The following is a 16,258-nucleotide window of genomic DNA, read 5'->3' on the forward strand; positions in this document are numbered from 1 at the left end:
GACTTCTGCCTGCATTATATTTTTACTCCTGAAGTTTGTTCCTTTGTTGTTGTTGTTGTTGTTTTTTATCGGGGGTATTTTTGGCCCCCTGGTTAAGCGTTGATGGGCACTAAAGGGCTTAGGGATCAAAGCCTTGTTAAGAAGCTCTCAGCCTTGCCTAGCAGGCTGCTAGGCTCAGCACACAGTCCCCCAAACAAACAGACCACACGGTATATTTCAGTGAATCAGCAAGCACACCACAAACACAAACACACACACACTACAGACAACAAACTTACCCCAAGGATCACCTAATCACTCCTCCTTCACCTGGAGAACTCCCTTGCAAAACTCCCCTGTTAGCCACTCCTGTTTGCTAGCTCTCACTGACTTCAATGGTACAGGATTAGGCACCAAGTGAGGAGGGTACAGAGCGAAGTTGCTGCTGCAGGACCCTAAGGAGGAATTCTGGCTGATTCAAACAGAGACTCCCTAGGAACACACTGCAGTGACAGCTCTGACAACTTTTAAAGAGGTTTAGTGTGCACTCCTCTCCATGCCTGGTCAGGTGTGTGCATGAGGGAAGGGAGAGGGACCTCCTCCCCACATTCTTTGAGGAGATTAGCATCAGGGGTAGCATGAACAGTGGCTTTGCTCCCCAGCCCCACTGACAGAGGCTATGCTACTCAGAACTATTCTAGACAAGATGGTGGCCACAACAGCAGTCAATGCCAGTGACCCTGTCTATGCTAGAGAGCCTCCAGTTACTGCCACAAGTGGAGATGCACTGTTGGCTGTGCAACAGTGGGATAGAGCTCAAAATCTATTGCAGGCAGAGATATTTTGGTCCCTGTGCAGGGTTTGAGAGAGAGGTAAAGGCTCTTTGCACTCTCCCATCTTTGAGCCCCTGCCTGGGGCCACCACATTCTAATCCATAACATCAACCACCAAATACGTGCACCCTTCAAACAGCTTTATGAAGTTCACAAACTTGATTACACATGAAAACACCACTAGTATGGCCTTAAGGACACACATGACCAAGGGCATACAATGTAACTTCCAAGTGTAGCAATCTGCTTTGAAACAGTGTAGTCCTTAAAGACTTGATCCTGTTCCCATGGATGTCAATAGCAAAACTCCAAATGCCTTAACTAAAAGCAGGATTGGGCCCAGAGTGTGCAATACATCCCAGAACACAAGAGGTTAAGAAATTTGCTGGTCTGAGGAAGTGATTGTCACTCTTTAGCATGTTTTCACAATCATTTGTTGAAAATGAATTGAGCCCAGATAATCCCAGGATCATATACAGTAGCTGTAATAAATCCATTTTTAATTAAAGTGTAGAATCTAGCTGACAAGACAAGACACGAGGACAGATCAAATGGTTTATAATCAGCAGTAAATGCCTCGTTACTACCCCACAATGACATTTTCTCGCTTGTTTCCATGGAAGAATTTCAGAGCAAGCTGATATTTCCTGTGTGCAACAGCAACATCCAGTGGCCATGAAATGAGATTTCCAGCAGCAAGTGTTTTATTCTCTGAATTTGATAATGAATTAATGTGCTTTCCAAAATTTCAGATGCCTTTATTTGTGCAATTCAGGTAGATTCTAAGCACAGGAAAACTATATTCCATAGCTTCTGGGTGCTGCCAGTTTATCACTAAGTGGCCTCAGACAAGGGTCTCTATTCAATTATGTTTTGAAATTCCTCTTGTGACACAGCAAAATATAAGGATCCAGTTTTACCACCCTCCAAAGAAATTACTTGGAACAAGATACTGATCAACATAAGGCTGGCAGAATTGGGTCCACAGTGGAAGATTCCACAGAACCCATGTGAATCTTGCACCACAACAAACAAGCCCCATGACCACTTTGAGGTGGCATAAGGCAAACAGCCTTGTTCAAGGAAGTTTGCATAGCTCTGACTGTAACAGCCCCATTAGTATAGGAATGCATAAGAGTAACTTCTGAGTTAACACATTACCTTAGTACTCTCTCCAGAACTGGACTGAGACAATATTGGTGGGACTCTGGGAAAGAACCTTGCACTCCTGCTACCCATGCTGTACCGGTACCATGGACAGAAGACTTCAGTCTCCAGTCCTGTCAATCTTGTACTTTTCACAAGCATTAAATTCACTAGAATTTTTCTCCAAAACCTATAAAGCTACTGCATATCCTTTATCTTTCAAAAAATTTCTGACAGCCCAAATAAAGAAATTTATATGCAAACTTTGTTTTACATATTTAATCAGACACAGAAATGCAGTAGTTAACTCAAGCACACAAGGATCTCTCTCTGGTCTGCAGAAATCCACACATTTCAAGTCTCAGGGAATCCACTTTTTCATGAAAACAACAATATATTTTTTTAAGTAATGGGTTGTGCAATGAACATATAACAACTTAGCAAACCTTTTAAAGGGTCAGATCCAAAGCACCAAAATCAATAGGAGTGTTGCCTGAATAAAAATTGCATAACAACTCTTTGACTTAAAGGAAGGAAGTTCATGTTGGGTGTAATTTAACTACTCTTAATGTATCCTCTTGTGCTGGGTAGACTCTGCATCAGGCAACAAAACCACCATTAATTAGTAGTCTAGGCCTTGGACCTCTGGGCAAGGCTGAGGAACAAGCGGTCTTTAGCCCAAGCCTCCAGGATGGGGCAGACAGAAAACACAGTCTGGGGCTGTGATCTTTGGGGCAGGGCAGAGCAATAGGCAGTCTTTAGCCCAAGCCTCCTGGCTAGGGCAGACGGCAAACACAGTCTGGGGCTCTGACCCTTGGCAGGGAGGAGAGAGCAATAAGTAGTCTTTAGCCTAGCCCCCTGGTGGCCCCAAATGCACACAATAATCCAGTCGTATGTTGAATCCTGCAAGACATATGCCCACATAATGATGCTGTGTTCAAAAACCCTTAGTACCCTAATGCTTTCTGAGACCCCATCCAGACCCTGGGTAGCCATTACTCTGGACCTTGTAGTTGAGCTCTCCATATCTAAGAGGCACACTGTAGTCCACACGGTAGTCAACCAATTGACAAAAAATGACCCACTTCATCCCCATTATACACCTGCCCTCCACAGAAGAAATGGCCCAGCTCCTGGTGAGTCACATCATCTATCTTCATGGACTCCCAGAGCAAGACACAACGGATTGGTGTCCACGATTTGTATCATGATTTTGGCATGAAAACCTATGATTGCTCGAGGTCTGTGCTTATAAATCCACCACCTATCACCCACAAACTGACTGTCAGTCTGAACAAGCAAATCAAGTGTTGGAACAATATCTGTGCTGCTTCATGAATTTCCACCAGGTCAACTGCAGGAGCCTCCTGCCCCAAGCAGAGCTTGCTTATAACGATGCTGATTAAGTCTCCACTGAACAGAGTCCATTCTAAGCAAACTGTGACTTTCATCCCCATCTCTACCCTATCACTTCCACCAATCCAGCGGGCGCCAACTGGGTGTGCCAGATCTATGAGATCCAAGAAGAACTCAAGGCACATCTGTACAAGGCCAGGGAAGATTACAAGCACAGAGCCGGGAAGCTCAGCATTCACCATCGAGCAAAAAATGTGGCTCTCGGCCCAACAGCTCTGCACTGACTGGACATGTTGTAAACTGGATTACGGATACCTCAGCTCATATTCCATCAGCCAGATAATCAACCCAATGACCATGACGTTTCAATTACCCAGATCCTTCAAAATCCACCCAATGATCCACATATCCTTGCTAAAACACTACACCAACAGCCCTGTCACTCACCAGGCCCAACCACCACCCTGCCCAGTGTGGGTCCAAGGACATGAACAGTAAAAAGTCCATAAGATCCTGGACTCAAAAATCAAATGCAGCTCCCACCGGTACTATGTAGACTGGAAGGCCCAGAAGAGCAATCTTGGGATCCAGCATCTCAAATCTATGTCCTTGACCTCATGGCCCGTCCAGACAAACTTGAGCCAGTGGAGGGCACTATTGTAAGGCCCAACAGGTCTGGAACATGAGCCTGCAGAGCTTCTAGGCAGCAAACAGCTCCATGCTGCCACCCAGTGGCAGCTACAGCAAGCTTGAGCTCTACTACTCACAACCCACTGTGGACACAGACAACAGGAAGTCCCACTTCAAGGGGTCCAACAGGCAGCAATCTCATGGCTCCTGATTAGCTTCCCACCCAATATAAACTAATGGGTGTCCAGGAAATGTTCAGGCAGCAGCATGGATCTCTCACCTGGACCCTGAAGCCTGACACAACTCTGATGCTTGGTATTGACCCTGGCCTGGAACTTGTCTACAAACTCCTCTGCTACTCTCAGCCCCAGGTTTGACCCTGCTTTGATCCTTGATCCTGACTGCCCTTGTCAGGATCCTGACTGTAAAGCTGACCACTTACCGTCCCTAAAATCTATTAAAACCTAACTTTGCTGTGATCTATAAATTGCTGCCATCTGGATGTGGTTTGGCTAGCTGAAATGTCTATTTTTGTAGTAAACTCTGTTCATTTTATGTTACATCCTCCTCCTATCCCCACCACATTCGTCTATCTTCTCAACCTGTTACATTCTGAAACCTAGACTGGATGACCTCTGGGGCAGGGACTCTCTTTGTTACCAGCCTGCACAGTATCTAATGCAATGATCCTTGACTGGGGTTCCTACATGCTACCATAATAAATGATACGTTTTTTCATTAGCTTTAAGACCAATATTTTATCCAAGATAAAAAATTACTGGAACAGAATCCAGTCACGTTTTTGGCAAACGAAGAGAGTATTATAAATGCAAGATATACATTTAGATGTTATCTCATATATAATGGAGCATAATGAGAGACATATCTCAGGCTCATCCCACTGTGCCGCTTATCTAAAAATGGCAGCAGGATCTTCATCCGAAGCTACGAAGCAACAAATGGGGAAATCTTTTAAGTGTTGGAAAGGACTTTTTATAAGCTAGAGGGTAAGAACATAGACTCCTACACAGACATGCAACAGGGCACTGTGTAGAGCATGTTATAAAAATGTAGATAGATTATATTAGATTGATCATTCTTACATCTCATACTATAGGAGAGCTAATATAGGTCCAAGAACAGATGTCCTGGCATAGATCAAAGTATTATTTCTTTGCAATTCTATTATTTCTTTGTATATGTGTGTGACAAATATGGGGGTAGTCCTTAATAATTGTTAATGCTGTATCTGGATCATAGAATATCAGGGTTAAAAGGGACCTCAGGAGGTCATCTAGTCTAACCCCCTGCTCAAAGGAGGACCAATCCCCAGACAGAGTTTTGCTCTAGATCCCTAAATGGCCCCTACAAGAATTGAACTCACAGCTGGGGGTTTAGTAGGCCAATGCTCAAACCACTGAGCTATCCCTCCCCCCAATTGCAGAAGGTCTGCAGATCAGCTCCACAGGAACCATTTCAAGCATGTAATTAGAGCAAGAATATTTTAAAAAGTAGTTCTTCTTATCTGCAAAACCCTGCCAGATCCCATTATTAACTCAGTCTTTCAAATTTAAAGCTTCACTTCAGATGTGTAAAAACACTCACTCAAAGTGTTTTTATACTGTACATGGGTAATGCATATTTTACATAAAAGTCTGGTATCAAGAAGGGCAGCAAGAAGGAGGCCCTTTCTAATAGTCGCCTAACAGCTTCCACTTAAGGGTGGTTCAGGGCAATGCCCGAACAATTTGCTGTGGTGACTCTGGCTTGGTTGCCAGACAGCCTCTCAAACTGCTTTGGCTGGCATATGACAAAGCCAACCAACACTTAACAAAGTCTTTGTGACACAGACGCGCATTAGTGGTTTACTATTTGTCAGCAACTCCTATCAAGCCTGACAAACTCACTACACCTAACACATTGCTCTCATGATATGTATCTATAAAGAATATCATTTGAGATATCCAACGAAAGTCGGTGACACACTGGTCATTAATATAACTGTGAAATGTGTGTATTAACGCTATATGAAGGATTATGGATACTTACTGATATTATGCTTTAAAGTCTGTGATCAATGGGAAAAAGAGATTTTGTTCCAGACAAAAGGAAGGATAGTTATTTCCCTGTCTCTAATGTAAATTGAATTGAGCATGGTGATGCAAGAGACTATGGGCAGTTCATTTGAATCAGAAGTCAATAGAAGGAACAAATTAAAATGGGGATGTGAAATCAGCAGGGGAAGACACCGAAAGCTGAATCCTAGGGGGTTCATCCTGACTCTAGTGACAAAGACAAACTTTGGGGAACATAAGAAGAAACAAAAAGACATGTTGGTTATCCATTACTTAGAGTACAAAGAGGCCAACGCTCTTTGAATGGAGGATCTCCTGTTATGCGAATGGGTGATGCTGAAAGGTTGCCTTAGGTAAGATTGCTTTAAGGCAATCTTAGTCAAGGATTGCAGCCGGTTAAATTTTAGTCACTTAGAAGCATGTTATACTTTCGTTTGCAATCATTTCTGTCTCCATTTTTCTTGCTCAGTATCACTTAATCTCATTCTTTTAATAAACTACAGTTTTATCATAAGTATATCTCAATGCTGTTATACTATGCAGAGTATGAATTCCTGGTTAAATCGAGGAAGTTGGTGAGGATGCTGTCTCTTCAGAGACAGTGGACTTGATAATTTTTGTAAGTGTCTAACAATCTGGGGTGGCAGGGAGTTGTGGCTCAGTTTAGCACCAGCAAATCCCTTTTATGCTGAGGCAGAGGGCAACAGGGTAACTTACATTTCTGGACACCCCAAGAAACTGTCTCAGTCTTCCTGAGAACAAAGCAGCATTGTAGGGTTTAAAAGGGACACTCTCTTGGAGGGGCAAAAGGAGCACAAAATGGAGAGACACACAAACACAGGAACCCACATGATGTCTGAAGAAGCTAAGCCTCCATAGGTCACCATTATAGTACTTCAATTAAGACAGACATGCATGTTTGGTGAGTGTACATGAAGTAGTGTACTTGGATCCCAGTCAAGGAGTGGAACAATTGCAAGGCTTAACCCTGATAAGGGCAAGAAGCCTAACATCTGAAAGGGTTGAATCCAAAGAGACTCAAAAGGTGATAGGGGTGCAGCTAGCCCCATAACCACAAAAATGGGAAAATGATGATAAATTGTCTTCTGAGATAGAATTCTCTAGGTACTTTAAAACAAGCCAACTACCCCTCTTTAAACTGTCCTGAGATGAGAAAAATCCTAGATAAAGGGTACAGATGTAAAAGAGGATGCAGTAAATACACATCTGGAGAGAGATTCTAGTCCTAGGTATTCCCATGTAAATCTGGACTAACTCCATTTATATGTGAAGTGTCACTAGATTTAAACAAAGGTAGTAACATCAGACTTTGGCCCTGGGTCTCTGGTACTTTACACATTATAATTACAAGATATATTTTCTGGATATGGCATATTACTGATCTGTACCTTGTTAAGCCCTTTATCCAAGCTATCGAAAGACAAGGCAGACTATCAGAAGAGCTCAGTTGCACCAGATTCTTGGACTTCTTGCACCAGATCTTCAGTTTACTCCACAGTGTGTAACATAAGGAAGATGTGGAATATTTATATGAATGCATTAGAATTGAGATCACCTTATACAAGGATCCCTGTATTTTTCAGTCATGTCCTTAAGAACTGTTCTGTGGAGCACTTATCCTTGCTACAGTAAATCATTTGGCAGAAAAAAACCAAAAGGAGATGCCAATGTTGAAGCAGTTTGGGACAGGGGAAATCTTCAGGACCTTCCCAGGGTGAACAGACTGGTGCTTCCCCTTGCAGCTCTGACTCTTCTCTACCCAAAACCTTTCTGGAGAATTAAGGAGAAAAGGGTTATTTATCAGTAGTCACTTCCCTGGCCTCCCAGGCATGAAACTATTTGAGTAGTACTAAATTTTACAGTGGGCACACATGTTCCTCAAAGCCCAGGGTTCTTGTCACTTCTCTAACAGCTTCATAGATTCTAAGGCCAGAAGGGACCACTGATCATATAGTCTGACCTCCTGCATAATCCAGGACACAAAATAAATCCTGTGTCCCTGCTGACCATCCCTCAGATCCTCACTACTGCCAGGAAACTTAGGACATAAGCATTTTTTGATGATTAGTTGACTCCCTGGATGTTTGGCAAGTTTTAATGAATGTGTCCTTAAATTGTTTCATGTAATGCAGAAAGTTTGGAATTACACAATTGGCTCGAACAATCTCCCATTGAAGCCAATGGCAAAATTCCAATTTTCAATGGAAGCAGGACTGAGTACCATATAAAATAATGGCTACAATGACACATACTGATGAAGTAGTATCATACTGCACACCCTGTATTTCAAACACCTTGCTTTCATTTTCTTGACTGCGCAAATCTCCAATGTAATTTACACAAATTATGAGCTCTGCAGTGCACTGATGTTCCAATCTCTGCTGGGATTGTTTATCATGAAAATAACTACATGTGCATGAGTCTCTTAGTTGTAGATAAGAAAATAATGTTAATTTAATCTTTAGGGACATGAAGGTGGAGAAAAGGACTACACAGTTTGTTCAAAAGAAACGCAAAGCCTCAATCAATGTATTTGCCAGAGGCTTTATTGCAGAAGTCTTGCATCTATCACTAAGAGTAACATCAGTAAAAGCAAAGCTCTTGTAATCTCTGGAATCACAAGTGAGTTGCAGTTTATATTATTATATTAAAATGTCCATACATTTCAGATTAATGCTTCATTTTTATTTTATTTTTTTTCTCATAGTATCCAGCATGGAGAAAAAGATTTTTAATATAATTTATGTTAACAGGCACCAAAGGATGTGATTTTTTTCATTTGATTTACCGTGTCTGAAGACAGTTTCAAGAGATTATAACAGTAAACTTCCAATAGTTGTTTTCTGTACTAAGGATAGCAGAACTGAGCATCACAGAAACTTGGTGGAACAAGCCTAATCAATGGGACATGGTAATAGCAGGGTACAAAATATATACATATGACAGAGTAAGTCATGATGATGGGGGAGTGACAGTACATGTGAAAGAAAGCACAGAGTCAAACAGAGTAAAAATCTTAAATGATTCAAAGTATACTATAAAATCTCTATGGATAGAAATTCCATGCTTCAATAATAAGAATAGAGCAGTAGGAATATACTACTGCCTGCCTGGCCAGGATGGTGATGGTGACTGTGAAATGCTCAGGTAGATTAGAAAGGCTATAAAAATAGAAAACTCAGTAATAATGGGGGATTTCAACTATTCCATTAATGACTGGGTACATGTCACTTCAGGACAGGATGCAGAGATTAGGTTTCTTGATACCATAAGTGACTGCTTCTTGGGCCAGCTAATCCTGGAACTCACAAGGGGACAGGCAATTCTTGATTTAGTCCTAAGTGGCGCACAGGATCTGGTCCAAGAATTGAATATAGCTGAACCATCTGGTAATAGTGACCATAGTATAATTAAATTTAACATCTTTCTAGGGGGACAAGAGCAAAGCAGCCCACCACAGTAGCATTTAACTTCAGAAAGGGGAACTACACAAAAATGAGGAAGATAGCTAAACAGAAATTAAAAGGTACAGTCCCAAAAGTTTCAGAGTAGCAGCCGTGTTAGTCTGTATCCGCAAAAAGAACAGGAGTACTTGTGGCACCTTAGAGACTAACAAATTTATTTGAGCATAAGCTTTCGTGGGCTACAGCCCACTTCTTCAGATGCATGCAATGGAACATATAGTAAGGAGATTATATATACATGCAGAACATGAAAAGGTGGTAGTAACCATACCAAATCTAAAAGGCTAATTAATTAAGATGAGCTATTATCAGCAGGAGAAAAAAAAAACTTTTGTAGTGATAATCAAGATGACCCATTTCAAACAGCTGACAAGATGTATGAGGATACTTAACATGGGGAAATAGATTCGATCTGTGTAATGACTCAGCCATTCCCAGTCTCTATTCAAGCCTAAGTTAATGGTATCTAGTTTGCATATTAATTCAAGTTCAGCAGTTTCTCGTTGGAGTCTGTTTTTGAAGCTTTTCTGTTGCAAAATTGCCACCTTTAAGTCTGTTACTGAGTGACCAGAGAGGTTGAAGTGTTCTCCTACTGGTTTTTGAATGTTATGATTCCTGATGTCAGATTTGTGTCCATTTATTCTTTTGTGTAGAGACTGTCCGGTTTGGCCAATGTACATGGCAGAGGGGCTTTGCTGGCACATGATGGCATATATCACATTGGTAGATGTGTAGGTGAACAAGCCCCTGATGGCGTGGCTGAAGTGATTAGGTCCTATGATGGTGTCACTTGAATAGATATGTGGACAGAGTTGGCATCGGGCTTTGTTGCAAGGATAGGTTCCTGGGTTAGTGTTTATGTTGTATGGTGTGTGGTTGCTGGTGAGTATTTGCTTCAGGTTGGGGGGCTGTCTGTAAGCGAGGACTGGCCTGTCTCCCAAGATCTGTGAGAGTGAGGGATCATCTTTCTGGATAGGTTGTAGATCTTTGATGATGTGCTGGAGAGGTTTTAGTTGTTGGAAACTTTTTAAAAACATCATAATAGAGGCTCAACTTAAATGTATACCCCAAATTAAAACACATAGTAAGAGGACCAAAAAAGTGCCACCATGGCTAAACAACAAAGTAAAAGAAGTGGTCAGAGGCAAAAAGGCATCTCTTGAAAATTAGAAGTTATATCCTACTGAAGAAAATAGAAAACAGCATAAACTCTGGCAAGTCAAGTGTAAAAGTATAATTAGGCAGGCCAAACAAAAAAAAAAAAAGAATTTGAAGAGCAGCTAGCTAAAGACAAGAAAATTAATAGCAAAACATTGTTTAAGTACATCAGAAGCAGAAAGCATGCCAAATAATGAAAGGGGCCACAGGACGATCAAAGTGCTAAAGGAGCACTCAAGAAAGACACAGCAACTGCGGAGAAGCTAAAGGAATTATTTGCATTGGTCTTCACTGCAGAGGATGTGAGGGAGATCCCCACACCTGAGCCATTCTTTTTAGGTGACAAATCTGAGGAACTGTCCCAGATTGAGGTGTAAATAGAGGAAGTTTTGGAAGAAATTGATAAATTAAACAGTAAGCCTAACTTCAGCATGAGATTAATTGGTTAAAACTATAGTAAATAACAGAATTATCAGACACACAGATGAACATGATTTGTTGTGGAAGAGTCAACACAGCTTTTGTAAAGGGAAATCATGCCTCACCAATCTATTAGAATTCTATGACGGGGTCAACAAATATGTGGACAAAGGACACCTGCCCATAAGGGTGATCCTGTAGATATAGTGTAATTGGACTTTTGGAAAGCCTTTCACAAGGTCTCTCACCAAAAGCTCTTAAGCAAAATAAGCAGTCACAGGATAAGAGGGAAGGTCCTCTCCTGGATAAGTCACTAGTTAAAAGATAGGAAACAAATAAGGTAGGAATAAATGGTAAATTTTCAGAATGGAGATATGTAAATAGTGGTGTCCCCCGCTGATCTGTACTGGGAATAGTGCTGTTCAACATATTCATAAATGATCTGGAGAAAGAAATAAACAGTGAAGTGGCAAAATTTGAAGACAATACAAAACTACTCAAGATAGTTAAGTCCAAAGCAGACTGTGAAGAGTTACAAATGGATCTCACAAAACTGGTTGATTGTGCAATAAAATGGCAGATGTAATGTATTGTTGATAAATTCAAATTAATGCACATGTGCTCAATGTGCAGCAGCAGTCAAAAACACTAACAGAATATTAGGAAGCATAAGGAAAGTCATAGATAATAAGACAGAAAATATAATAATGCCAGTATATAAATCCCTAGTCCGCCCACACCTCGAATATTATATGCAGTTCTGGTCACCCCATCTCAATATATATATATATATATTACAATTGGAAAAAGTACAGAGAAGGGCAACAAAACTGATTAAGAGCATAGGTGTTGGAACTAGGGATGCAGCAGCACTCTCTGGCTTGAAGTGGTTTCCATCATATATGGGGTTTACAGTTTGGTTCAATGGCTCTCAGCACCCCCACTATACAAGTTGTTCCAGCACCCCTGATTAAGGATATGGAACAACTCCTGTATGAGGAAATATTAAAAAGACTGGGACTTTACATCTTGAAAAAGAGACGACTAAGAGGGGATATGACAGAGTAAGTTCATGGAGGATATGTCCATCACTGACTATTAGCCAAGATGGTCAGGGATGCAACCACATGCTTTGGGTGTCCCTAGCCTCTGGCTGCTAGAAACAGGCATTAGATGACAGGGGATGGATTACTTGATAATTGCCTGTTCTGTTCATTCCCTCTGAAGCACCTGGAATCGGCCTTTGTTGGAAGACAGGATACTGGGCTAGGCGGACCACTGGTCTGACCCAGTATGGCCATTCTAATGTTATCTTATTTTGTTCTCTTTGTTAAGCTAAATAGATAGATGAAAGGATATCAATCACAAGGCAGGTTTTCTAATATTGTAATGATTCTCATGGCTCTTCTCTGAACGCTCTCCAATTTGAACTGTGGGCACCAGAACTGGACACAGTATTCCAGCAGCAATTGCACCAGTGCCAAATACAGAAGGAAAATAACCTCTCTACTCCTACTCAAGATTTCCCTGACTATGCATCCAAGGATCACATTAGTTCTTTTGGCCACAGCATCACACTGGGAGTTCATGTTCAGATGATTATCCGACATGATTTTCAGAGTCACTGCTTCCCAGGATAGAGCCCCCCCATCCTCTAAGCATGGCGTGTATTCTTTGTTCCTAGATGTATATCTTTACACTTAGCTGTTTTTAAAGGATATTGGATGTTTGTGCCCAGTTTACCAAGCAATCCAGATCACTCTGAATCAGTGACCTGTCCACTTCGTTATTTACCACTCCCCCAATTTTTGTGCCATCTGCAAACATTATCGGTGATTATATATTTTCTTCCAGGTTATTGATAAAGATGTTAAATAGCATAGGGCCAAGAACCAACCACTGTGAGACCTCACTGGAAACAGAGCCGCTCAATGGCGATTCCCATTCACAGTTACATTTTTGAGACCTAAGTTAGCTAATTTTTAATCCATTTAATGTGTGCCAAGTTAATATTATATCATTCTAGATTGTTAATCAAAATGTTATGTAGTGCCATGTCATACGCCTTACAGAAGTCTAAGTATCTAATGTCAGCACTACTACTTTTATCAACCAAATTTGTAATCTTATTTAAAATATTAGTTTGACAGGATCTATTTTCCATAAACCAATCTCCTATCACAACAAAGATGGAAAAAAGCAGGCCGGATAACTGCTTATATCTATATGTCCATCAGGGCTACTAAATTGACGATCTGGCTAACAAATCAAATAACGTCTCCACCACATCCTTCAACTGATTCCTCTATCCACCAACATTGCCTGGTCGTAATTGAATAAAGAGAGCCTGAGCTAGCACGCTTGGCCAGATGTAAATTTGAGTAACTACATCATCGAGATCCAAAGAAACAGATGTATTGTTCACAGGGCCGGCTTTAGGCCGATTCCTCCAATTCCCCGGAATCAGGCCCCGCGCCTAAGAGGGCACCGCGCCTTAGGTGCCTTTTTAATTTTTTTTACTCACCCGGCAGCAGTCCGGGTCTTCGGCGGCACTTCAGCGGCGGGGGGTCTTTCACTCGCTTCGGGTCTTCGGCGGCATTTCGGCGGCGGGGGGTCCTTCAGTGCCGTGGAAGACCCGGAGCGAGTGAAGGACCCCCCACAGCCGAAGTGCTGCCGAAGTGCCGCCGAAGACTCGGACCACCGCCGGGTATTCGAATTGGGCCCCGCAGTTCCTAAAGCCAGCCCTGATTGTTCATTGTATTCAACATAGTACTTAAACCATCTCATTCTCTCCCCAGTGGCTTTATATATACATCCTATGGGATGGAAGGCACTGAAAGTTAACTGAAATTGCATTACGGGGACTTAGCTACAAGAATATATCCAATATGTTATTTTACCTACAAAGATCTTCAGCAAAACAAACATCATTCATTACCCTACAATCTTGCTTGTAAAATTCAGGATGGTTTCCTAACTGTGTTTTTCATTCTAGATGTTTTCAACAATCAGACTATGAACAACTGCAACAGCAATTCTTCTGCTAAAGACTTTTATCTCATTGGATTTCCTGCACTTCAAGATTTCCAGATCCCTCTTTTCCTTGTATTTTTCTTATTCTACATGCTAATACTAATTGGGAATATCATTATTATAGCTGTAGTTGTGCTCGATCAAACACTTCACAAACCCATGTACTTTTTCCTAACTAATCTCTCTGTCTTAGATATACTGTTTACAACTACTACTATTCCCAAAATGTTGGCAATGTTTCTGGTCAATGCCAAAACTATTTCTTTTCATGTCTGCTTTCTGCAGATGTATTGTTTTCATGGTCTAACAGTGACTGAATCGCTGCTTCTTGTAGTCATGTCTTATGATCGTTATGAAGCAATTTGCAATCCGTTGCATTACCCAGTTAAAATGACAAAGAGAATAAACATTCAACTGGCAGCATGTGCCTGGGTAACTGCATTGTTAATACCAATACCTGTCATCTTTCAGACCTCTCAGTTAACATTTGGTGAAACAACCACAGTTTACCATTGCTTTTGTGATCACTTGGCAGTTGTGCAAGCAGCATGTTCAGATTTCAGTGCCTCTTTTCAGACTTTCTTGGGGTTTTCCATTGCCATGACTGTTTCAGTCGTGCCACTTATGCTTGTCACCCTATCATATGTTCACATCATTATCTCCATATTAAAGATCAACTCTAAAGTAGGTCGCAGTAAGGCATTTTCTACTTGCACTTCCCATTTGATTGTGGTTGGCACTTACTATTCATCTATTGCCGTGGCGTATATTTCCTACAGAACAGACATGCCTATTGATATCCATGTAATGAGCAATGTTGTTTTTGCTATTTTAACTCCTTTGTTAAATCCACTCATTTATACTTTGCGAAACAAGGAAGTAAAATGTGCAGTAAAAAAGATTGTTTTTCTGAAGATCTTTCCTCCTTCTACAAAACTGTAATCTCATGGGGAAAAATTAGCTCCAACACAGAAGTTTCACACAGAACCTACACATCACATCAATCCCCTGTAAAGGGGTTAAGTAGGGCTTATATCAGTGGTTTTCAAACTGCGGGTCGCGACTCAGTATTGGGTCGCAGAATGTAAGGCACTGGGTCACGGCGGCTCTGGTCAGCACTGCTGACCAGCTAAGGCAGGGTAGTTCCTACCTGTTCTGGCAATTCGCTGCACCCCTGAAGTGGGCAGCAGGAAGTCCGGCTCCTGGATGGGGGGGCCACATCAGCCCCCTATAGAGCGGTCAAGTAGGGTTTAAATGGCTTGATATGGCTTCTTCTCCATTGGGGTGATTTTCATCCTATTAATATCAAGTATTTTTGAACATACTAACTTTCCTCTGTATGCTGAAAGGGACAAAAAGTAATGTGTTTATAATTTTTTAGTTTCATTCTGAACAGGGGTCACTACTGCACATGCACTGCAAAATCTGCTACAGTGAAAGTGTGGTGTGTACTCATGCCTTAGAACTGCTGTACTGTGAACCGTGACTTTATAAAATGGGTATCATAGTGCATTGTGTTTATTATCTCTCAGTGATTCTGGATCAAATTTGTCCAGTTTATAAGTGGAAAGAGCTTTTTCTTTTTCTAAATGGCAGCTCTTGGAACCCAGCCTGGGAGATGAAGTGAGTTTGTTCTTTCCTTCTTTTGTACAATTACCTGTGAACCTGACCCAACTAAAGTGTATTAGAGGTGTAATTGTGGTATAGCTGGGCTAGGTTTTCCCCATAATATGCAATGTAATTTTAAACTCTGTTTACCAATTAAAATATTGTAAAAGTCTAATGATGGGTTTTTTATCCGTGATGCAGCAGAAAGTTAAAAGATTGCTCCTAAATCATTATAAAACATTTGATCAGATTGAAATATCAACTCATAATATGCATAACAGTAATTAACTTGTATATTCAGCTGCTCATAAGAGCTGCCTATTGACTAACATCTTGCTTAGTAATGGAAGCATTTCCAGCACTAAAACTTCTAGTAAATATACCAAATAAAGGTAAAACTGAATGAAACATAATTCTCAATCCTTTCCTCTCTACATTTCACCAGGTTGAATTGATCATTGTTTTATTGTCTCCATTTAAGAGATTCATACATGTCAGAAGTTATTTTCCTAGTGTAGAGTCTATAAATTACATT

General features: G+C 41.1%; 1 protein-coding gene across 1 annotated transcript; it reads left to right on the forward strand.

Moving 5' to 3' along the window:
* The first annotated feature begins 14,097 nt into the window (after positions 1 to 14,097).
* Positions 14,098 to 15,057, forward strand: LOC135873010 (olfactory receptor 2AT4-like). The gene has a single exon (XM_065397466.1). It carries the CDS (start codon positions 14,098 to 14,100, stop codon positions 15,055 to 15,057), a length of 960 nt encoding a protein of 319 aa, XP_065253538.1.
* The last annotated feature ends 1,201 nt before the right edge of the window (positions 15,058 to 16,258 follow it).

The sequence above is a fragment of the Emys orbicularis genome, chromosome 1 (assembly GCF_028017835.1).
Source record: "Emys orbicularis isolate rEmyOrb1 chromosome 1, rEmyOrb1.hap1, whole genome shotgun sequence".
Taxonomy (NCBI): domain Eukaryota; kingdom Metazoa; phylum Chordata; order Testudines; family Emydidae; genus Emys; species Emys orbicularis.